This window comes from Harpia harpyja, chromosome 9, assembly GCF_026419915.1.
Source record: "Harpia harpyja isolate bHarHar1 chromosome 9, bHarHar1 primary haplotype, whole genome shotgun sequence".
NCBI lineage: Eukaryota > Metazoa > Chordata > Aves > Accipitriformes > Accipitridae > Harpia > Harpia harpyja.
In genome coordinates this window covers 23,352,079-23,376,435 of record NC_068948.1, presented here as the reverse complement: position 1 = coordinate 23,376,435, position 24,357 = coordinate 23,352,079, and the positions used below count along the sequence as shown (strand labels likewise).

General features: G+C 41.0%; 1 protein-coding gene across 4 annotated transcripts in view; it reads right to left on the bottom strand.

Moving 5' to 3' along the window:
- RANBP10 (RAN binding protein 10) overlaps positions 1-24,357 on the bottom strand; it is an 88,605-nt gene that overhangs the window by 52,714 nt on the left and 11,534 nt on the right. For all 4 annotated transcript variants that reach the window (XM_052795801.1, XM_052795798.1, XM_052795800.1 and 1 more), the window contains exon 3: positions 12,541-12,593. In XM_052795801.1, coding sequence (XP_052651761.1) covers positions 12,541-12,593 — 53 coding nt within the window. The remainder of the gene's footprint in view (positions 1-12,540; positions 12,594-24,357) is intronic.

Sequence of the window (24,357 nt, the reverse complement as noted above, 5' to 3'; positions counted from 1 at the left end):
GTTGTCACTCTTCAGCGCGTGTCATGCAGTGTACTTAAGATATCTAACTCCTCCATGCCATGCCAACTTGCCCAGTATCAGCTCTTAGCAGAAGGCTCATGTTTTAAAACATGCCGCACCTAAACGAGTTGTATCCAGCTATGTGCAAGATAACCTAATTAGGGGAGGCACACCTAATGAGCAGAGCACAGAAGTGCATGGGGACGGAGGCTTTGGCTGCTGTGAGGGTAAAGAAAGAAATTGCATGTGCTTCCAGGTACAAATACAACTGCCAGTTCAGCATTTCTCATTTTGCTGATTATTGACAGCTTATAAAAGCTGTGCGAGTCCATCCACTATAAACTACAGATCCTACACACCACACTTCAGCACGACGACTCCAAAAAACAAGACCAGTTGGGAAGAAGGAGGAAATGGTACATAAACTAACATACAAATTTGTGCATTTCTTGCAATTCCTGCTGAGTGTGTTTGTAGTGAAAGTTGGTTAAGGATCTGCCCAACAGGACAGCTCAAGCTTCTTAAGCTGGACTCCTCCATGCCCCTACAATTTCCCTTCTGCAGGTGTTGTGGACATCATGCTTTTTTTCTAGTGCTGATTATGGGTAAACAAGACATGAGCTGACCACTTTTGCAAGGGTCCATAAAAGCTTTTTCCCTAGACAAGGCCAGCCGCATGCAAGACACCACGCCCAGACAAAGGAGTGACATGGAAGATAAACACTACTATGCTCCTCAAAACCAAAAATCTTGCAAACTACTGATTTCAAGAGAATATACACATTTTAAAAGAATGGCTGATCTGAATTCAGGTTATTCAAATGCCCTAACAACACAATCTGATCTAAAATATCCATTCACGTAACTCAACGCGTATAACAAAACCATCACAGCCATCCTTGTACACAAATCCAGTCCACAACCTTCCCCTCCCGTACCACAATGCACCCACACACAGTACACCCAGTTAATTCTTTTAATCGTATACCAGCAAGTTTTAACTTTGGATGTCTCCAAATTAGATCTTGCAAATCCAAACTTTGTCAGAAAGCCCACTATTGATATGTGAAAAATTGAAGAATGTGGAAGAATGAACTTCCAGTTCTTCTAGGAGCTGAAGATGGGATATGAATGAATTCATAACAAACGCATCAAATCCGTTTCAATATTCAAGCTGGAATTTTCATACAAGTTCAGGTGACCTCAGCATGCAAACTAGGATCTTAGAAAACTGACTGGAAAGTGAGAAAGCTTACGCAGGATGAGAAGATGACTGAGCAATTAACTGGAGCTTGGCAGACCTTGATTGGTAGCGGACAGGTCAATCACAAAACACAAGATTCACAAAGATATGTAGAACTTTTTTTTTTTTTTTTAATAAAGATCATACAATTTTGAGAAAGAACAACCTTTTTAAAGGGTGTTACTGATCTGCAGAGAGTGGAAGCAGGAAGAGAAAACAAGATGAAGGTGAGTTAAGTAATGCCAGAGGAACTCAGAGATCATGATTCTTCAACAGAGATGCAGCAAGGCACCCATGGTACATTTAAAATTTGGTCAGGTACCATATACACATAGAATTGAGAGTGAAGATGAAAAAAGCAGCAATATAAATAAACCAGGTATGCCCAGAATAAACAGAAAATGAGCATTTCTCAGATTAGTTTCCTATGATGAAATTTTACATACACTGAACACAGGAAATTGGTTCCATATGGGATAAATTCTTACACTAAAAATATGTGAAAGCTTAAGTTCAAAGGAAATCCTTTTGTTTTGTTATAAGAAGCCCAAATTTCTTATCCATTTCTTCAGTATGACCTTCATTTGGACTTTAATTAAAAAGAAAAATCAAAAGCTACTTTGAAAATAGCACATGGTGCAGCACAGCAAGAGCAGATTCAAGAATGAAACAACCAGTTTCAACCAGTCTCAGGGCAATTTCTCCAGTATGAGATTTTTTAATTTTTTTTTTTAAATAGGGATGGGTACCTTGTATTACTTAGCCTTGTCCTGTGGACTGAATAGTTATTAGTGGCCAGAGTGCACTAACTGTGATCCTGGAGCGCACCTTTCAGTTTAGTTTAGAAGAAACAAGGGTAGCACAACTGAAGATGTAAATAAAAGTACACCAAGTGGTGACAACCAGGAGATTCACTTAAAAAAAATACACCCCACTTCCAAAAATAAGACACTCATGTACACAAATCCAAAAGGCTGTGACTTACAAAGGCCAGAAATCTTAAATCTATCGTATCTTTTTCTTGGCAGTGTATGTTTATTACCCATCACTGTTCTAAGCTCCACAATAATCTTCACCCATCCAGAGGAGCTCTCAAGTGGTGAGGAATTCCTCTAAAAATCCATTCTGCACAAATGGATCACTAACTCCAGAGCTGAACCAACACACAGACCCACTCTGCTCTCATTTCTTCCATTACGCAGCACTAAAACCTGCAATTTCTAAACATACTGATAACCTCTTAGGGTGTTGAAGACAGATACAAATTACATTTTCAGGTCAAAACCTAGTTAAGTTGGCAACAACAAGGCTACCCAAGTGAAGGTTTTGGAGCAGTTCTCAGGCTGCTTTATCCCCTCAGCTCCTATTGAACCTCAGAGTTTTGGCATTGCTAACTGCTCCCAAGTAACCTGCATTTAAGCAACAGGACACTTTCCTAGATGCTCCAGCGTGTCTTACTCAAAATACATCTAGGGTTTGCTCAGCCTGGGGAGGCAGAGACAGCAGTGGTAGGATTGCAGCCCTCCTCCTACAGCCACCGCAGGTCAGAGGCTCTCTCTGCTTCAATCTTTCACGTCCCTTTGTATTTTGGAGTTATTAACAGCATCCCCCTCAATTTATTGTGAATGACCTTCTGGTGGCCTCTACTTCAGACTACCACTGGACTCCTCTACAATACATTTTCTTTGCAAGAAGTCACTGTCCTTTGATTTCAGGTAACTTCCACCACTACCACCAAGAGGGTTCTGTAGATGCTCTCATCCCATCGTACTCTAGGGCGTTAATAACCATGGCACACACATCACAGCCTCTTTAAGGTATTACCAGCAACAAACCAGACACAGCTAGAAGGCATTTGGCCCAGAAACTTCCCAAGATAAGATTCTCCTCCATCACCCACGTTTGAGTTTTCCCTCATGACACCATTCCATAGCCTGGGCATTGCTACTACTAGCACACAGCACTTCTAATAATAGCTAATAGCCCTTCTGAGCTCAGTAGCTTCACAAACCTTCAGTCCCTTGATCATTTGGACTATAAGGTATCAGATGGGTAACAGCAAAACAAGCATATGCTTTCATTGACATTTGTTTTCAATGCTTCCCTATGTGACTGAATGAAACAAAGCTCAGTGCAAAAAAAAATCCAATGGAGTTCAAATATCATCTGACTAATCACCAAAATAAAAGGTATCCAGCCATCACCTTCAAACAACTTGAAAAAAGGCAGAGACAGATAAAAAATTAGAGAGATACAGCCAGCGAAGCTAGCTTCAGCCCAGTATGCCCTAGCAAGATGCTCCTTCATAAAAAAGTCTCCATGATCAGCTGGATAACTGTTAATTGGAAGGAACGCTCAGTCTTTAATTAAGGTTTTCAGCATGTATCTTAGGTGTGAGTAATATTTGTTTGTATCAAAAATAATCTCAGACCACTGTTACCCACATGTTTCTGTAGAATAAAGTTTCACAGAGGAGTTGTTTCAACCTGCACTACCTGTCTGATGAACTGGGCAACAAAACAGATCCAAGTTAATAACAACCCCAAAATCAAGCAGTGCCCCCCGCCCATTATTATTAACCCAATTACATGACCCAGTTCACGTGCAGCCCCACAAACTGGTTTGCTAGGATAAATGAGAGGGTACCAGAATTGTAAGCAAGTTCGTGGATAGGAACTGGCACAGCCAGCTGAAGGACTGCATGTGTAACTAAGTCCTGGAGGTGTTTCCATAAGTGGTTTTGGGGAATGCACATTTATTTATTCAAAAAAAAAAATCAGTATCAACCCTGTATTTTCCTTAACGTGACATACAAAAATTAATCACCATACTCTATAATTTATGCAGGTACTAAATAAGTGATGTCTTTATGTCCTTACGGGTACTACAGTTATCTATATGCAGATCACACACCAAAATGAAGAATTAGGTCCTATTCAATCTGGGTTATACTTACTGCACAAACAAAATAAAATAAAATTCCTGACAAGTTAAATCTCCTCCTGGCTAGCAAGGGGAAAGGTTTAAATATGGAGTGGCAAGCAGAGTTGGGTTATATGCTAATTCTTCACTGAGTAACTCCAGCAGGACACAGTATAGATGGTATTGCCATTACCAATCTAGCAGAATTAGCATTAACAGATCCAAATTTCCATAAAAAGTATTAAATGTTGAACCAAGTATACATTTTGGTACCACTTTGATTAAATTACTTAAGTAACCACTTTTATCCCAAAACTCTTATCAAACAGTACTCAAAGGTTTCCATGGTGTTCACTCCTGAAGAGGACCCAACAAAGTGCAAGTACAAAATACAAGGAAAACAGGCAAGAAAAAGAGGACTATAAGCAATGATCATGTAAAAGCAAGTACTCAGACCCCTTCTAAGAAATCACAAGTCTTCCTTCAGCCATTCTTGAATAATTTGAGTGGTTTAACTAGAAACCTCAATGGTCTCAAGTTCTCCATGAAGAGCCACAGCAACACTAAGAACAAAACAGGGGTCAAGGGGGAGGCAAATTGAATGTCTCCATGCTTCTTTACGGCATTAAGCCTTCCTTATGGATAATAACAGAGGGAAGGAACAGAATTCAGGTTTCTCCATGGTGCTCCAAGGTTCCCTACACACTCCACACGCATTGACCATGAGTAGCTTTACTTCAACCTGACGTGCACTGAGCACAACAGGTAGCCTGCCCATAGCCTGATGTCTGCTCACTCAGCCTTGACACATGGAGTCTACACTGTCAGCAGCTTGGACTGCCACTGCTTTCTCGTCCTTTTTTCTACCCATCTACCTTCCTAAAACGTCCACAAGTTGCAATAAGGATAGACTACATAATTAAAATTACATCTAAACTAAAAGCAAAACTTTTATTTGCTCTATTTCCTCAACACAGCAAATAGAGTAGAAGAAAAGTTACTTCTGAGGTATTTACTAAAGAGACAAGGAAGTGTGAGTACCATTATATAAGACTTCACTAAGACAATGTATGGAAATCCCATGTGCCATTTTGGTCAACTATTTTTAAGGACAGTTCTGGAAGAGCTCTGCAGCAGGACATATACCATAAGGTATTTTAAGACAGAGCTTGATCAGCTGCATAAATAGTTAAACAAACTGAACAGAAATTACTTCTAAAGATAGAAAATCAAGCTGGGTGTCCAAAATGCTGATTTAGCCAGGAGGATTTGAAAGCAGACTGAATCACTATTTGTTTGCTACATACTTTTCATATATTTAATCCCATACTTCAGGGCTTTTGCTGGTTGCTCTAGAAGCCAAGGGGAAAGGCCCTTCTTCTCCCAGTTAACCATCTAGCTTCTTCCTTTCCCCTCCGCTCATCTTTCTGCTTAAGCCTTAGAAATTGTGAAAGCTTGGCAAGGATTTTCCTTTGCCGTTGTTTGCAGCATGGGATAAGAGCCACTTCCTGGACTTGCTCTGAATTTTAATGTTTTCTTTTACTATAGGGAGCAAGACACTGGTGCTTGTGATGCATCCAGTGCATCCACAAATCAAGAAAACTTAAGAACAGGGTGAAGAGCCAGGGACGTTTGGTTTAGAAAGAAGACCACAAAGCAGTAATAGAGGTCTTCATGTATACAGCTACAAAGAGGAAAGAAATTCACTATTCTCCACCTCCACATGATCCAAGAGTAATGGCCTTGGACTACATGGGATATTCAGCTTAGTCATCAGGAAATGTTTCCAACATAAGGATGCTGTTGGAAGAAGTTGCCAGAAAGATAATGAAAGACTGGTTTAGGCACACACCTGTCAGGCAGGACTGATGCATAATTGAATTAGCTTCAGATCAGATGATTTGGTGAGGTCTCATCTTCTATAATTATTGTATTTACCACTTGGACTAAGTCCTTTAGCACAGGTCCTTCATTTGTCATTGGAGTCAAAGAAAAGTAACAACCCAAAGCACACTCTGATACATGGAAATGAAGTTCTTTAAACACATTTAAAGTAGAAAGATCCCCTGGCAATCACAGAAACAAAAAACAAAAACAAAACAAAACTGGCTAGAAGAAACATCTGGAGGTCTCTAGGCAAACTTCCCACTCATAGCAGGGTTAACTTAAGAGTTAGATCAGGCTGCCTACAGCCTCGTCCAATTGAGGTTTGAAAATCTCCGAGGATAGAGCCTCTGCAGTAACCCATCCCCAGCTCTGATGAGGAGTAACACTTAATTTCCCATGAGAATTTTATTTGTTGCGACTAGTGCCCATTGCCTCTCTTCCTTGTACTGTGCACCTCTGAGAAGAGTCTGGGTCCATGTTCTCTGCAAGGTCCTTTAGACAGTGAAAGGCTGCTGACTAGATCCCTTCTCTGCCTCTTCTCCAGGCTGAACAAGCCCAGTTCCTTTAGTTTCTCACTGGTTCCTACAATACAACATCTATCCAGCCTCCCTTCTCCGGTCCCTCTTTGAAGGGAGCACACTTGCCTGAAAAACCCTTGTGAGCATCCCTAGGGGAGAAACCAGTATCTTCTTCCTCTCAAAGGAAGGAACAGGAAGACAGATTCCTCAGTAGCCTTGCTCCTCTGCTTGCACCTCCTCTGATAACATGCAAGATAAGCTAAGAAGAAAAAGTCCTATCTATAAATGTCAACAGAAACCTATCAGCAACAGGAGAATGCAAAGGAAAAGGGAGGGATCTCCTAACAAAATGGAAAGCCCGTTCATCATGTTGGTGGCTTATGGAGAAGGACGGATGGCGTTCACAGAGGAGGGGAGCATGGGTAAGTCTTAACTCCCAGTGCTCATTTTATCTACATGTCTACAGAAACAGATCACTCACAAGGACCCTTTGCTGAACAAAGACACAGGACAGTTGGACAAACTGTTCCTGGTTTTGCTGACCTGGCTTAAGGCATTACAGTCCCAGAGGCCAAATCCCAATATGGAGCAGGTTTCTGTACACCAAATTCTGCTGGTTTATCTGGCTGCACTCTAATTCAAGTCTATAAAACATTCTTGAATTTGAAAGCTTGTTCTTTTAATAAGGAGTTTGAAGCAGGTAGATAGTGAATAAGTCAAGCAGTATCTTTTCATTTGAAAAGTAAGGTGAAAAAATAATTGAAGTTTCATAAAACAAAACAATGGTGAATGAAAGCTGGCAGTCCCTTTAACATGTGCAATGCCACATAGCAGGGCAAGTCAGTTATTAACCAGAGGGTGTTTAAAGTCTCTAAAAGCGATTGGTCAGATCCTATCTATGCTGTTTCAGAAACTGAAGCAGGGTATGCCTAAGGTTATGGTTTCACAACATTTTAGGCTGAATTAAGACCTTACTGCTACCATAGAGAATCATCCCTCCTTCCCTCTCTGCCTGGCTTTATGTTCCTGCTGGGTTACCCTCAAAGAGCTAGAACAAATGAAACATTATCTCTCAACAGCATGAAGGACTTGAACCAGTGCAGAACACCACGTGCAGGGGAGAATCATCTCCAGTGTGCACATCTCATCCATATGAAAGACAGGAACACCTATCTTCTCCATTTTATGGAGGTTAGGTGAAAACTGTAGCAAACCACAAAGGCATTTTCAGCTGGGCTTAGAAAAACTTACTGGATTGAGGGCTAAATGATAACAATAAAAAAAAAAAAAAAAAAAAAAAAGGACGTTTCAGATGTTACATTCAGGATGCAAAGGTAAGTGCATTGCTCCATGAATTCTGAAGGAACCAGCCTGCCACAATCCCAACACAGGAGAAAAGCAGGCAGGTTCCTACCAGGCCTGAAAGCTGGCCTGGCCTGGCAAAGGAGGTGACAAGTGCCAGAGCCAGGGGCTTGCACAAGGGAAGAAGAGGGACTGTGCAGCTGTAGGTGGGGGGCGGGGTGGAAGGGTTGGGTTTCTCTTCTTTGATGACAGTGAGTTAGATCAGTTCAGCTGTAACATGTAATTTCATACTCAGATACCAAAAAGCTGAGCGCACGTGAAAAAAAAGTTGTATGCGGGGAAAATAGCAAGCAGACATTTCAATAAAAGCCACTAGTTTAAAGCAGAATGTTTATTAGTAAGTGTTCTAAATGTCTTTTCAAAATCTAAAAAATAATAATAAAATCATCAAGATATGTCAGGGCCACAAAAGTTGGCACTTCAATAAAAATCCCACAATAATTTCAGACCTGCTTATTGAATTTCAAAGCACAGCCCACAGAAACCTTGAGTCGAACAGGGACAGGGCACTCTCCTTTTAAAAGCAGTCTCTGTTTGCAACACAGAGAGGGGTAGTTTAAGGAAACGCTCAGGTTGCTCCAACCACACTTCCAACCTTCAGAGAAAGCTCAGCACTACCCCCACCCCCACCGAGCTGGGCTGAAGCCAAAATAAATTTGGCATAAAGCACAAATGCCCTGACTTGGAACTGGATATGGCCAGTGTTTGTTCTCGGGGGGGGGGGGGGGAGTTTGAGACAGAACCCAGCAGCAAGATTGTTCTTCGAATTAGGACTGACAGGGTGCCAAGGATCCCCACTGAAAGTAGGAACAAGAAACGGACCAACTGGCTCCCATACCAGGCTTTGGGCTCCCAAACCACTATTTGTAGTGGGTCACATACTGCCCTGCCAGCACGCCGAGCAAAAATTGATCTGTTAAAGCAGAAGTGACTTAGAAAGGGTCTAAGGAGACAAACGTGGCAGGGTTTCAGGTCACAAAAAGTTAAAATTACACTTTGATGTGAAGCCAAGTCAAGACTCCAAAGTCTATCACTCTGTGCTGTGAAGGACCTGATAACAGTTAAGCCTGACACATGTTTCTCACTTCAGTTACCTGAGCAATATACTATAAAAAATAAATCAGACTCATTCTCCAAAAGCCAGGAAGATAATTATCAAGCTGTAATACAGAGCCATGCAGTTCATTTTATACAGATGATGGGAGATTGACCTAACTATGCCCACAGAACCACTCTTGGCAGCATAATCTACATGTGATCAAACAAACAACAGGTTCATAGGATCAAATTTGTACAATTCATTGCTAAATAAACACTATGTGTAGTCTCAAGTTCACTTCATGTTTTATTTCACTCAGAGAAAAGAATTCCACATTTGCCACATACACTTTAGAAATAATAGTAGTATACAGGCACTTTGATTCAAACTGGCCACAAAACACTGCCTATGTAGCTCTTGGGCTTTAAAGACATCCATCAGAAGTGATTTGGCTAATTTTTAGTCTCTAAAAGGGGAAAAAAAAAAAAAGAAAAGAAATTATGTTGGCTGTTCAATTTCAGGACAGCACACCTAATATGTACCTATTCAGTACATACCATCTCAGGTTAGTATTCAACCATGAGGTTTCTTATATATATATATGTGTGTGTGTGGTTTTTATATATATATGTGTGTGTGTGTGTGTCCTGGTTTCAGCTGGGATAGAGTTAATTTTCTTCCTAGTAGCTGGTACAGTGTTATGTTTTGGATTTAGTATGAGAAGAACGTTGATAACACACTGATGTTTTCAATTGTTGCTAAGTAGTGTTTATACTCAGTCAAGGATCTTTCAGCTTCTCATGCCCAGCCAGCAAGAAGCCTGGAAGGGCACAAGAGGTTGGGAGGGGACACAGCCAGGGCAGCTGACCCAAACTGGCCAAAGGGATATTCCATACCATATGATATCGTGCCCAGTATATAAACTGGGGGGAGTGGGGCTGGGGGGACTTGGGAACTAACTGGGCACCTGTCGGTGGGTGGTGAGCAATTGCGTTGTGCATCACTTGTTTCGTATATTCCAATCCTTTTATTATTGTCATTTTATTATTATCATTATTATTTTGTTCCTTTCTGTTCTGTTAAACTGTTCTTACCTCAACCCACAAGTTTTACTATTTTTTCCTCAACTCTCTCCCCCATCCCACTGGGTGAGGGGGAAGTGAGCAAGCGGCTGCGTGGTGCTTAGTTGCTGGCTGGGGTTAAACCATGACACTGTGTTATAATGCCAGGAGAATCCTAGGTTAAGCATAATCCAACCAGCAGTCTACAGGCCAAGTCTACAAGACAATCCCACCCATCTTTCCATTGCACAAGCCAGAGAACCGTTTCTTGAACAGAACATGCTCCCTTAATAGCCAAACAACTCCTCTTCCAAGCAGCCAAGCACTTCAACCCTAGGAAGAGATGATGGGACTAGACTCATGCTTCATCTTGCACATGCACACAACCCACTTGGGTCAGGAGGATTGAGGGGAGAGGGACTGCAGAGAGAGGAGTCATCTGAAAACTGAGACTTCCATACCTGTTGACACCAGATCATCTTGATCTGGACATTCCCTACTGTTTTGCAACCAAGTATCACTTGAGAAAACTGGCAATGTCCTGCCTTCCTCCTTCCCTGGCCTAGTTCTGAGTGGATAAAGACCTGTGACCTTAATTCTCCCTCCAATGTGTATATGCTGTAGTTGTCATAACAATTATTAACAAATCTAGTTTGCAGTAAGATGCGAATTCTTTAAAACATGGGTGTCACTGAAACCATTATCCCCAAAACAGAGTTATCATAGAAGTGTAGAATAACTAAGGAGGGAAGGGACCTGCAGAAGTCACGTAGTCCAATCCCAGCTCAAGGGAGGTCTAATTAGATCAGGTTGGTCAATGCCATGTCCAGCTGAGTCCTAAATATCTCCAAAGTTAGAGGTTCCACAAGATCTCTGGGCAGGTCTGAAATTACCAGAGAAAAACATGCAAAAAAGGTTGTGCCCCAGTCAAACCACCAGGTCTTAGGACTTGCCTCTGACAGTGGCCAAAAGAAGACTCTCAAGGTCGATCAAATGTTATCAAAGCAGTACCTGGAAAAGGAAAGTCTGCCTGCAACTGTTAACCATGGTTGTGATTTATGAACGGCCCACACGCTGCACTGACATTTGTCACTAAACAACGCTTGTTTCACTGGTGAAATTTTAATTGAACTGATTAACTAGTGCAATTAGCCTACAATTCAAAATTTCTTCTTTATCAATGTAAAAGGTCCCAAACACTCAGTCGTGTATGCCAAGATCTCCATGCTTCTCTTCAGTAACAAGACAAGGCAGCCATTGCAAAACTCAGCAATTAAAAGAATGGCCACCAGAAAGTTGGCTATTTTCTGAAATCATCCAAGGACCCTGGCTGTCTTAAGTCTCCTTTTTGTCTTCTTGCTAAGACTCCATCTGCAGTCTTAGCAGAATTTCAGAAACATAGCTATAGAAATACACATTTCAGAAATTTATAACAGAGCTAGAGAATCACATATTTTGCCAACAGAGTAGGCAGGGATTTTGCTCCAATGCTGCAACATTTTCAATTGGAGGTTATAAGGAAAAAAACCCAGCATGTTCCACTCTCTGAATATGCAAGCTGCCAGTGAAGATGAAAGCGAAATCCCCACTGAGAAGTGAATTCACAAGGGTCTTAGTGCAAACCCTATGGAAGCTCTTCATTTTGTTAGGACATTCATAAAACATTCTCCTTTGGAGATATCAAGATGCGTAATAAGGGTTGAACACACATTTCAGCTTTAAAACAACTCCATCAGAAGAAAATCACACCCAAGACCAAAAAAAGCCCCCACCACTGGGAACCAGCTGTCATTCATTCTGGCACTTGAAGAACATTTACTTTCTACCAAACGCAGACAACTTCTAGTTTCATACCCAGCTGAAAGAATTCCTGCTACAGAAGTCACTACGTTGATCCAAATCTAGAAATTATAATTTTACCGAATAAACTGGATATTGTTAAAGAAATATTACCAATTATTTATTTTTAAAAAGAAGCTACTTAACCAACTTAGAGGCTATCCTAAAAACAAACATTTCAAACAAAGGAAGCAATAATATTAACTGGAAATACCACTCTATCACATTTTTCTAGTTTTTCAGTGGGAAGAGGGAAAGAAGAGAGGAGATACAATATGACAGGCCAATTTTCCTGTCATTTTCAGCTTCTTTCATGTAAATTTGTCAAGTGGGATATACAGATTAAATGTCAAATTATTTTGCTACTTATTTTTCAGATGCAAAAAGCTTGCATGTCTGAAAGCTCATCATCTTACCCATTACTCATTAGTTTAATATTAATTTCTATTATCTGCTAAAATCATCATGGCTACATTAACAGTACTAGTCACTCAGTTTAGGATAACACTCAATAGTTTGAAACTTCCAGACATAAGACACTTATAGTCATGACATTTTATTAATAGAAACACACATTCACTAATTCATACATATAAAAATTAAAATCTTTATTTCAAATGCACATTTAACATGGACTGTAAGCCAAAACAAACCTTAACAGTGACTTACCAGGAAGCCTGTTCATGTTGACCCCTTGAGCAGAAAGTCCTATTCCCATGTACCTTCAAAAAAAAAAGCAGCAAAATATCAGTCAAGCACAGAATGGCCAAGCCACAAGATTTCCTGCAGCACAAATACAGTAGCAAAAAAACCCCAATCCACAAATCATTTAAGGTAAGAATATTGAAATTGCTAAAGATTTTCCATTACTTTTTTAGTCTTTTCTTGAATCCAAGATAAAACGTCAGTCTGCTTTAGTGACTGACAGCTTTCCGATATACAACTACAGCTACTCTTTAGCTCTTAATTGGTAGGAAAAAGGACTGGAAAACAAGCAACAATTAAATTTCTGGGGTTTTGTTGGTGGGGTTTTTTTCATATATCAGAAAAAAACACTTATTTATATAGGTGATTAACAAGAGAGTAAAAAATACGTAAGGGCAGATATAGTATGTGACAACAAATGTCTATCTAGCCTAACGTAGACAGAGCAAACAGCTGTACCTTCTAACAACACTCTTTCATTGTCCAACATGTATTTTACACAGTTTCCTAAGCAAAAGGTGGTCTTTCTGTATTTCACACCCCAGTAGATTCCCCCCATTAATCTGATTGCTTTCTGAACCTTTGTAAGCTCTTTGAAAAGGCAACATCCTGCAGCTCCACTATTCAATTACTAGCCAAGCTAGTTTTGCTTGGTACTTGCATTTTTAGAATTGGAAGAGAGAGGAATATCGTTTCTCTTAACTTTCTCAAGGATTTTAAAGTCCTCATTCATACCCCACTCCCCAATGGTCTCTTCTCAAGGCTAGCTACTTGCAGTCTACTCAGCTGTTCCTCTTACGGAAGCTCATCTATACCTCTTAATATTGTCACTATGCTTCCAGTTCTGTATCTTTTGAGAAGCAGGGGAAAACCAGAACCACAAGCATCATTGACAACACAAACACATGGTGATTATTACAGACAACAGTGTAATGATGTTCTCCATTTTGGTTTCTATTCCTCCCCCACCTGGTCTCTATTATTCCATTTATTTTTTGAGTGCAGATGAGAACTAAGCTAATTTTTCCATGGAACCAGGACACAAAGAACTTGTCCCTGCACTGTAAGAGGCAGCTCAGAGACCGTTTTTTGTGTCAGGTTTGGATTGTTTATTCTCCCCTCATGAGAACCATTTTACATCTATCCAGCCTGAACTGCATCTTTCATTTTATCATCCATAGTCAGCCCTTGATTTTACAGCCAGTTGATTTTACAACTCTAGTTAGCTTCATATCATCAGCAAAAAATATCGTCTTACTATTAATCTCACTTCCAGGTCATTTATTAAGATAGTGAACATCAGAGGTGTTGTACACACCCCCACAGAAATCCACTGGTGAACATCCTCAGTTGCAGGGAGGAGAGGGGGCATGACACGCACACATGGGCCATTCATTCCTCTGCCCTTCTTCCTACCTGTTAGCTAATCATCTAACTGATCATTCAACCACACAAGCTCGTTCACTTTATCCCACGTTTCCTTTACATTTCTCAAGAATTTTTGAGACTCGACCTTGCCAAATGGCTTCTGCAAGTCCAGGCAGACTGATCTTCATCTACTTCTGCGTTCAACAGGACTGTAACGCATAGCCAGCCTTCCCAAAGGCTCTTCTTCCTCACTGCAATATTTATGCACGTACCTATTTTGTTTGTTCTATTTCTGTTTATTTGCATGGTCTGTAATTCTCTTAATAGCCTCTGGAACCACAGAAACAGCTGCCCTGCTCAGTTGGTTTTTAACAAGCTTCCATATTTTCAGGTTACTGCGCTTTGAAATTAACAGTTACTGTTGGGCTTTTGTTCATGTAAAAATGTATAAATCCAAACAGGCTACAGCCAGTGTCCTCCTATTCTTTCACATTCTCAGTTTCTTCCTATGGCTTCCTCGACCACCTGCTCCATAGAACATTAACCGTGTCTAAAAATATTATTTCAGAATTTGACCCCAAAGTTACATTTCTTCAAGCTATGTGGGTTAAGTCTCCTGCAACAACTGTTCCCTGCCCCGACTTCTCCATCTCAATCATTGTCACCACACCCATCCAATAGGATGGAAATGGTAATAACTGATTTTTTTTCTTGTTTACACAGAAATTTTAATCCTTAGAGATCTGTAAGTTTATCAGATCTTAGTCTATGACCGCTTTAATGAACAGCACTGCATCTTCACAAACATGGCCAACTTTGTCTTTCTTGTACGCTTCACATCTGGGTAGCATGACCCTCCAGATTTTAAACACCTGAAACCCAGTTTTACAATGCTTTAAATTAAGCCAATCCCTTCTTTAAAAAACAAGCTCTATTTCAGAAGTGCCCCAGCTTCTGGAGGATCCAGAGCCCTTCCTCAGCAACATACCAGAACTGTTCCTACTCGCTTCTCTTTCTGGTACTGGGCAAAGTACAGTACTGTGCAAAAGTGGGGAAAAGCATTTTAGAGGCTGCTACAGCAGAGGTCCTGGGTTTTCAGCTTCCTATGTAATAGTTAAAAAGTTTTACATACAGAACCTTTTCTGTTCTTCCCTGTGCCTTCAGCATTACAGGGACCACAACTCTATCAATTCATGCTCAGCAACTGGTACAATATTCAGATGCCTTGGAAGAGCTGTGTACTTTGTGTCTAACAGACAAGTCATAATGCCATTCTCCCTGGCGTCACAAACCCAGTTATCTATATACCTGATCACTGAATTGCTAACCATTACATGGTCCACCTTCTCCTTTTAGCTGGCCCCTGGCCTCTTAGGGTTATCTTCAAAGGAAAATGATACGTGATCATGATACGGAGAACCTATTGCTGGACTTGTTATTTCCCTTCATCCAGCTCAGTGTTTTCCTGCCACAAGACTAGGGCCCTTCAAGTTCAAAGTTTCTTGGGGTGAACGCTGATAAATAGGGCTATGCCAATGGAATGGCGACCTACAACCAACAAAGGTCAGCCCAGGTCCCTCAGCTCTCACCAGGTATAAATTATGTAACTACAAAAGCACCAGGAAAGTGTTAGCATTTGATAACAGAAATAGTAAAAAAATCGCTGAACTTAGAAAAATACCCAAAAGAGGCTTTGGCAGTGGCCAGTTCAGGAGCAGGAGATTTGAACCTCCTGATGGCATTTAGGGCAAACAAGTTTACCTCAGAAGCTCTCCAGTCACAGAGGACAGACTCCAGGACATTTGGCTGGATTTCCTATTTCTCATTTAGAAGGATAAAGACAGATTTGTGAGGGTTTCCAAAATACCTAGGATGTACATTATTACATAGCAAATCTGATATTCTCTGCAGAAATGCCAAAAGCTTGCAGCCTGTCTACAAAAAGAAGAGCTCAAGGCTCTCTCTTTGTTGAGACAGGACAGTGGACAGTCCAGTACAATACAGCTTGGACACAACTCATGCAGAAATGCAAAGAAACACCTATTTTGCACTGCTCCAAGTCCCAGGACACAGATGAAATGACTACATCCTGCAGATAGTAGACCTAAGCTTTGAGATCTGACTGGCCCTACCCTGGAAATAATCCTCCTCACCTTGCTTGGTCATGATGGAAGGAGCTCCTCCAGCACAAACAGGGATTGTTTCACCTGCACTCAGCGAACTGTCAGCCAAAGGTCAGCTAGCATCTGCCTGGGCATGTACTCCCTTCCAATGAGGGATTAGAGGCTGCCAAGACACAGCCTAACAAAAGATATCCCAAAGGTTTCTGCTGCCACATGCCGCAGAATAGCCAGGCAAGATATAACGGAAGAGTGGCATGGGGAGGATTCATACAAAATTAAGACCTGCATAATCTGCAGTATGTCCTGAAGTATAAAGCTCAATGCTAAAGACCAGCATTGCCTCAAAAGATGCATGAACTGGGCAGAGACAAGGCAAGACTTTTGGGCATTCATTCCAAAACGTAAACTTGCAAAGGACTATAAGGATGACAGAACCTATTCTCTAGACTATCTACTCCTCAGTAACTCAGTATAAACAGAAAAAAAACCCTGTTTCATCTGAGGAGGGATACCATAACTGCTAGTATGTTCATTGCACAGAGTCCAGAGGGGAAGATTTTGTTTCATCTTTGGCCTCGGAACTCCTCTGAAATGCACCTGAGCAGAGATGCTAAGGACAGCATCGTGGCCATTATCAGCTAACACAACAGCAGCCAGTCACTATTCTGATCTTAGATATCAATGAAAGTGTTCAGCATTTTATGAACAGAGATAATTGCTGGTCTCCACTTCCCTATTATGATAGAAAACACGGCCTGTGAAACACCCCTACGCAAGGACCCTCCAGCATCAACAACTGCCCTGAAAAGGACAAGGAAAGACTTTGGAGCACCATAAGCAAATTACCACTGCTGGAACACAGAGAGGTTTTGATAAGGTCCTTCACCAGAAGATCTTAAAGTTATCTTGGTATAAAAAGAAGAAAGTTACCTCACATAGTAGTAACCGGTTTAAATGATGAAAGACCAAGGGTAAGAGAAATGCTTGCAGGAACACAAACATGACATAAAGACATCATATTACAGGCTCAGGACAAATACCTGTGACTTGAAGAGGAGATTTGGGAAAGCCAAGAAACAGAAGGGGGGAAAGAAAGAGTGGGGGGGAAGACCACCATGATTAAACAATACAATAAAAGGAGAACTATTCCCACCACCCACATCCTATAAGTGCAGCCAGCAGGTCAAGGGAAGGGATTTGCTCCTCTGTTTGGCACCTGTGAGTATCATGTTCGGGTTTGGGATCTCCAGTAGAATGAAGAGTAACAAACTGGAGTGAGTGCAGCAAAAGACAGTTAGGGGGCTCAAATCACATGGTGTATGAGGAGACACTGAGGGAAATGTGTTTGTTCAGTCTTAAGAACAAAAGTCTAAGCAGGGATCTCACTGCTGTCTACAGCTACCTAATGGGAGAGTACAGGGAAGGTGGAGTCAGACTTCAGACACACACACACACCCCAAAATCATAAGAAACAACAGACAACTTTGTAACAAAGAAGATTCCGATTAGATATTACTGAAAATATTTTAACCATGAGGGTGATCAAACACTGGAAGAGGGGCCCAGAGATGCTACTCCATCTCCACTCTTCGAGATAGTCAAACACTTGACTGCACATTGTCCTGAGGAACCTGATCTAACTTTGAAGTTGGCCCTGCTTTAAGCTGAACTGGGTGACCTACAGAGACCCTTTCCAACCTGAATTATTCAACAATATCTTGACTTCAGGACAGTTTTGCTGACAGGCAGCAAACTCTCGGCTAGCAGTGCATACAGCAGGATATCGACCAAGTTGAGAAAAGACAGAACTTCCTGAGGCACACACATACACCACAAGCTAAGTCCTGATCTGATCATACCAGCTGAACCCAGCTTTCTTCCTAGACCTCAAGGAGAATAGATCATCCAGGAAAGACTGGTTCCTGATCTACAGACCAACCCTGAACTCACAAACAAAACATGCCCTGATGACTGCTACCTGGCACACCGCCATGAGCCCTTTAGCTCTTTGGCTGAAGGGCTCCTGAACCTAGTGTCCACTTGAAGAAAAACAACAAGGAAGGTTCTGCTCCGATGTAGAGATCTCAAGGACAGAAGAGACTTTAAGAGAAAGCACTATGTGATCTCATTCCTTTGGATCCCTCAAAAAAAAAAAAAAAAAAAAAAGCCACACACACACACATCTCTCTTCCTCTGTAATCAAGACTTTTAAACATCACACTCCACAGTTAATGGCTCAGCTATTTCATTCTTTCCTGTGTTTTATGGATAAATAACACTGTTGTTGTATTAACTCTTCAATAGGAGCCAGATAATCATTTAAAAACAAAGACTGGCATCTGTTTTATTGACAAATGACATTGTTGTATTAACTCTTTGACTCGAGCCAGATAATCCTTTAAAAGCCAAGAATGGCATTTGGGAGCTTCTAAACATTCCTACTTTTTCAGAGCCCTTCATAAAAAGTTCTCCTGAATCATCTCCTGGTTTTACAGGCTCTCTAACTTGCTTCCCATCCCTGATGTTTTGGGAGGGAAAAATACTCCTTTAACATTTCAGACCTTGAGACAGACGTCCCTCAAGTCATTTTGGTCAACCTTATTGGTTTTTTTAAACTTAGAAGTTTGTTCTTTCAATTTTTCTCATCTAACAAAATTTCAACTTTTGGAGGGTGTATCTCTATCCTCTCTCACCCTCGCATGTAATTATGCCAACTGTCAGGTCATTTTGAGTCTCTCCAATAGTTCACACACTTGTACTCTGATCCTCCAATACAATGTCTCCTTAAACAGTCTCCATACCATCTGAAAGCAAGTTACTTTTCTGATTGCACCTTTTCATTAACTCTTCTTAAACAAGCTTCTTCAATTTATATAGGTTTGTTTTCTGGCTTTTTTGTTGTTGGATGGTGGGGTTTTTTTGATGAACACTGAAGTGGTAGGGTTTGGGGGCCTTTTTATAGTGCTTCTCAAAGGACACTAAACAGGAGTACTTACGATAAGTGCTGCAGAGCAACTTATAAAAATGCATTTTTTGTAAACATGTTCTGCACTGCTCAGAGCATGAGTCAGAAGTTATATCCTTTCTCATGAGTTCCCTGACTAGCCTCTCCGAAGCAGTCATTTACAGCATCTAAAAATTTACTCTCACAGTCATGTGACAAACACATCTATAAAGAATAATCTGAATTTTAAGGATATGTTTACAGCCTTCCAGGCACAATATAGAAGATTTCTCCCTATAGCTGCAGGGACCGCTCTAGCTCTTCCTTGCTGCCTTCTTAGCGCATTGGCTGATAAGGTAGCATGCTCGTTAGCATTTCAATTTTCTTATTCCTACTGAGTCTGGAACCCCCTGCTGCTACAGAGGTTTCCTTGCTACATGGTGGGGTTTGCTGCTTTGATTTTTTTTTCCAACTACATCTGTGAACAGTTGTGGACACAGCTAGAACTACATTCCAGGTCTATATTGCTGCAGAGAGCAGTGAAAAGTGCCACCTCTGCCAATTGTTCAAGCCTCAGGGGAGCTGTGATTCAAGGTTCCAGATTGTTTGAACACACAATAAAGGCACCATCTAAGCCTTGTGCAATAATACCAGAGTGCTTGGTCCTGACAGACCCAAAAACACTTAGCAAAAATCTGTAGAGGAGCAGACCACTCAATTACTCTGGCAGAAACAATCCCCACCACCTTCACCTGTTCACATTAGCAAGCCCAAGACCTGCTGGATTTGCTGGCAGCAGTTGTTCAATGAGCAGGACATGCCTCTTGGCATAGAGAATGTTTCTTATGCCCTGATCTATTTGGCTGAGCTGAAGGTGAAACAGCATAAAACTGTGGCCACTTTGTGTCCTCTAGCGCAGCCTTGTCATGTGGTGGTGTCAAGCCTCCTTAGTTTCAGTATCACACAGCACAGCTCCACTGGCACAGGGCCATTGGCCAACTCCGTCCCTCCTTACTGCCTGAGGGTGCTTGCCTGTTTCTGTGCTTCTGCTGCTGCTGTTGACATTAGCACACCTGGAATTTAACAGAGAGAGCAGACACCACTTCTGCACACCACCTTGGTGCACAGCTTCATCAGAATCACAGCTGCAGCATTTTGATGGCTTCCCATCTGTCCCCATCCCTTGTTAGGTCATTGCACTGTATTGTGACAATACTGAGCAAACTGTTGGAAATTACAAGAAATAACATAATTGTTGAACTCGGATAAAATAGGTCATCTCCCACTTCAGCTTATCCTGCTTAACTTTATTATTTTCTATGCAGATTCATCCTCCCTCTTTTGTGTACTGCAGCAAATCCCATGCACATAATCAAGGGCAAAAAAGAAAAAATCATACAATAGTATCTTTCCATTTTCAGACAACACAGCTTTAAATTAGGGCTAGAAGCTTGTATTTTTATAAAAAGCAAGTACTACAAATCCAGAAATTTTAAATTTAAGATTACACTTTAAACTAGATACACATGACCATAGAAATGTGTCGCTGGAGGGGAAAAAAAAAAGAAAAAAAAAGAAAAAAAACATGACCACAAGCCTGCCCAGTTCACAAAATTTTGCTCTTCAACTTATGCTCCCATTTAAAGCTTAAGACAAACTTTAAAAATAAGACCGTAATGACTGTAGAACTGTACACAGAATCTGCAGACAACCTAAAATAAAATAAGGCGCTCTCACCATGCTGGGTTTCAACTCCACAGCCTACAGCTTATATCCAGAACTTCAAATTGTCACATACTTGATTGCTGGTTATTGTTTTAGAAGATGCTAGCTACTTTGCTTTTCCCCCCATCTACTGCCGATTAACATATCAGAAGCGATGGATGAAATGAGCTTTGAGACCTACAAAGCCTTAGATTAAAAATCACTCTATTCTCTTGAAAATTGAGGAAAAAAAAAAATTCACCTTCAACTCCACCATCACCAAAACCATCAGCTGCTTTCTGAACTTCTTGGTGCAGAACAGCTTCTCACTTCCTCGATTCTAAATGCTCCAAACCAGTTTTGTGTATACAACAAACTCAAAACTAGTTAAACAGTACTTATGGGCATCATCAAGCACAGCCTACTGCTTGTTTTTTTTAAATGAACAAATTATAACATTCAGTATCATTCAACATAAATCTCTATAGAGTCTGCCTGCCTGTATCATCCCTAGTTTTGGACTTTTTAGGTGTGGGCAGACTCCATATGGGGTATCCATTAACTGGGGTCCCTTTTTGAGGGATTCAAAGAGCCTCTTACAAGAGAATGCACAGAAATGTTAGCACCCACTTTAAAACCGGGGGGGGGGGGGGGGGGGAATCTTTTTTTAGGGTTTTGGGTAATGATACATTTAAATCCATTATCCACCATACATAAGATACATACTTTAACTAAAGCCAAGCAAAAGTGACCTCCTAAAACCATCTTCTCAGCAGTGAACATTGAATACTTGGAACTGCCCCCCACACCCAATCAGAAGCTTCAAAAATGCTGCATCAGTAGATCAATTCCAAATAGAGCAGACAGACAAAAATAAACGCAGACACATGCTAGTGATTCAATCAGAAGAACAGTCTTGTTTCCACTTACCAGCAGCCTCGGCAGTTACCATAGCACCAAATTCTTCCAGACTTCTACTGCACCTCAGCCCTGCCCTGTCAATACTGGGTGCTTTTTAAAATTTGAATAGACTGAATCAGCCACACTTACCATCAGCCACAACATCAGCTCTGCCTCTTTTATCCGTGCACTGGCTGTCCTTGGCCATAGCAGATGAATGAAGGACCTTGGTAGCAAGTCCTCATGCCAAAAGATGCTGGCTCCACACATGCCTCTGCACAGCACACAGCCAGCAGGATTGCCAATATTTTTCCCCTCTAGATCTCACAGCACCATGACCGTGGTAAGATTAAGTTCAAAGAGACAAAGCTTTTTGGTTCCCTCCCCCACTTCCCAAGTACTTCAGCAGTAAACATCAGCATATATGCTACTCCAGCACAGTGATGTTGAAATACGACAGCATTCACTTCTGGCTCCTAAGAGAACTTGTGTGGTGGATTCTGCAGTGCAGATATTTTCAATGTTGCAATTTAAATTTGTATATTTAAAAATATATATTTTACTTTTTTGCTTCTGCCAATAAAAGACTTTCCCTGGAACAGAAATGGAAAGAGCCAAAATGCTAACTGTACTTCTAAATTAAAACCTAACTTTTAAAGATACAAAAGATCTCAGAAGCACTGACTCTAGCCAGGAGGCATTATATATTGTCACTGGGCAGAAGTTACCCAAAAAGCTACAAGAAAAGTTATTTCACAGGAGTGACAATATTTGACTAACCTAAATTCAAACAAAGGGATCTCTTCAAGTGTCTGTTCTAAGTGTTACACAGTCATACCAGTAGAGGAGTACACTGATAGCTGCATTTGGTTTGTCCCCAGAAGGGGAATCCACCCATGTGACAAGCAATTCTTCAACTCAAAAGACATTTCTTCAGAACAAACACGATACCTAGAGAGCCTGCCAAAAAGCCAATGTAAGAAAAGTGTTTTGGTAGTCTGAAGCTACTTTGTATGAGCAACCCACAAAAATCCTCATGAACCCAGCAGAAAAGAACAGACCTGCCCTTTGACAGCAAGTAGCTAATGCTGAAATTGCAGCACTTGCATCTATTTGGCTTTTGAGTGCAAGAATGAAGAACTCATTGGGTAGAACAGAGGAGAACACAGCAACAGAACTCATGTATACCCATACTTTATATTCGTCAGTTTTAAGAATCTCAGGAGCAAAGAACATCTCCCTTTGAATGCCTGGAAAGCAACCAGCACTTGGGAGGCATTGCTATATGCGAAATAAATAAGGGTGGGGCAGAAGGAGGGAGAAAGCAATTAGTCCAGGGTCATAACTGGACCAGGGCAGTATACTTTAAACAAAGGAGGCATTTCTTTACCCAAAAAGCTACAAGACCTTCTCCAAGAAACTCAGAAAGACTACTCTTCTCAAATGCTAGTTCTGAAAATTAGCAGAGCAGATTTATTAAGGCTCTGCCATGAAAAGAAAGATATTATGCCTTCCCTTTATTTATTTCTTAACCTGGTGAAAGGTACCAAGTCAGGATGGTGAAACGATCCATGCCACTCCTCTTCCAAGTGCCTGTGAAGTTTACCTAGAAGGCTAACAAAATTCATGCCATCTGAAAGCTGGGGAAACGAAGGAGGAAAAATACATTGGTTTAGCACTGGTTGGCTATCTAATGACGACAAGCCTAGAACTCTTCTTTACTGTGCTGGTAACACCCTGACACAGTAGTCTCTCCTTAGAGCATGCTTTACTATATATGCCGAGGTACACTGAGGCTCAAACTTAAAGAGTTAAAAACAGAGATGTTAAATAATTTGTTTTGTAGGCCATGACTTCCAGTAAAGCAGTCATTCCCTGCTCAGTTAGTGAACTAACAATATCACTAACACATGGTAGAAATTCCTGGGATTGGCATTTTATTACGTGGCTCAGCCAAGACCAAGCGACCCAGCTGAGCCACGAGTTAAACAAGGGATGTTCCCCTCTTCCAGAGGCGAGTTCGTGACTCAAAGTCTTACTGCATCCTGCAATTTTTTCTAATAACTGCACCTATCTGGTAGGAAACCTGTCCTCCCAGCTATAATGCACCCCACTCTTTCAACACACACAGTTAAGTCTAAAATAATCAAGCTAAATTATTAACTTAGAGTTTAATAACATTCCCCATCACACTGGTGGCATTTCAGGGACTTTCATAGTCTCTTGTACAAAGCTCTGAATTATCATTCTTGTTGTCTGAGGTGGGCCCTGACTTCATGCCAGCTTTAAAGAGTGGTGAGAAATGATAACCCATATCAATTTACCACCTAAAACCTCATTGTTGCAGTTAAGGTGGGGGAAGGAGCGTGTTATTTTAAGGCAGTGAAAAAGCAAGTGACATCAGTTTAAAAAAATTACCTATGGTACATAAAATACTGGATTCCAACTGTCTCTGACTCCTCAGTCTAACAATAAGTATTTTGGGACTACTTCATAATGGAATAGAATGAATCTCCGAAGTGGAAGTGGTGCTAGTTTTATTCGTGGATGTTGACCTGTTCTGTAACAGTGCTTCAGAAATAGCACTGACGGGCTCCAGAAAGAATCCCAATTCTCCAAGCAGAGGTCAGTAAAGACAAATAATGCAAGGCTGAAAAGAAGTACATAAAGACAAGAAAATAAAATTCTTAAGAGCTCATTAAAAACAACTACAAGTATCCTGAGGCATGGAGGATTCCACTG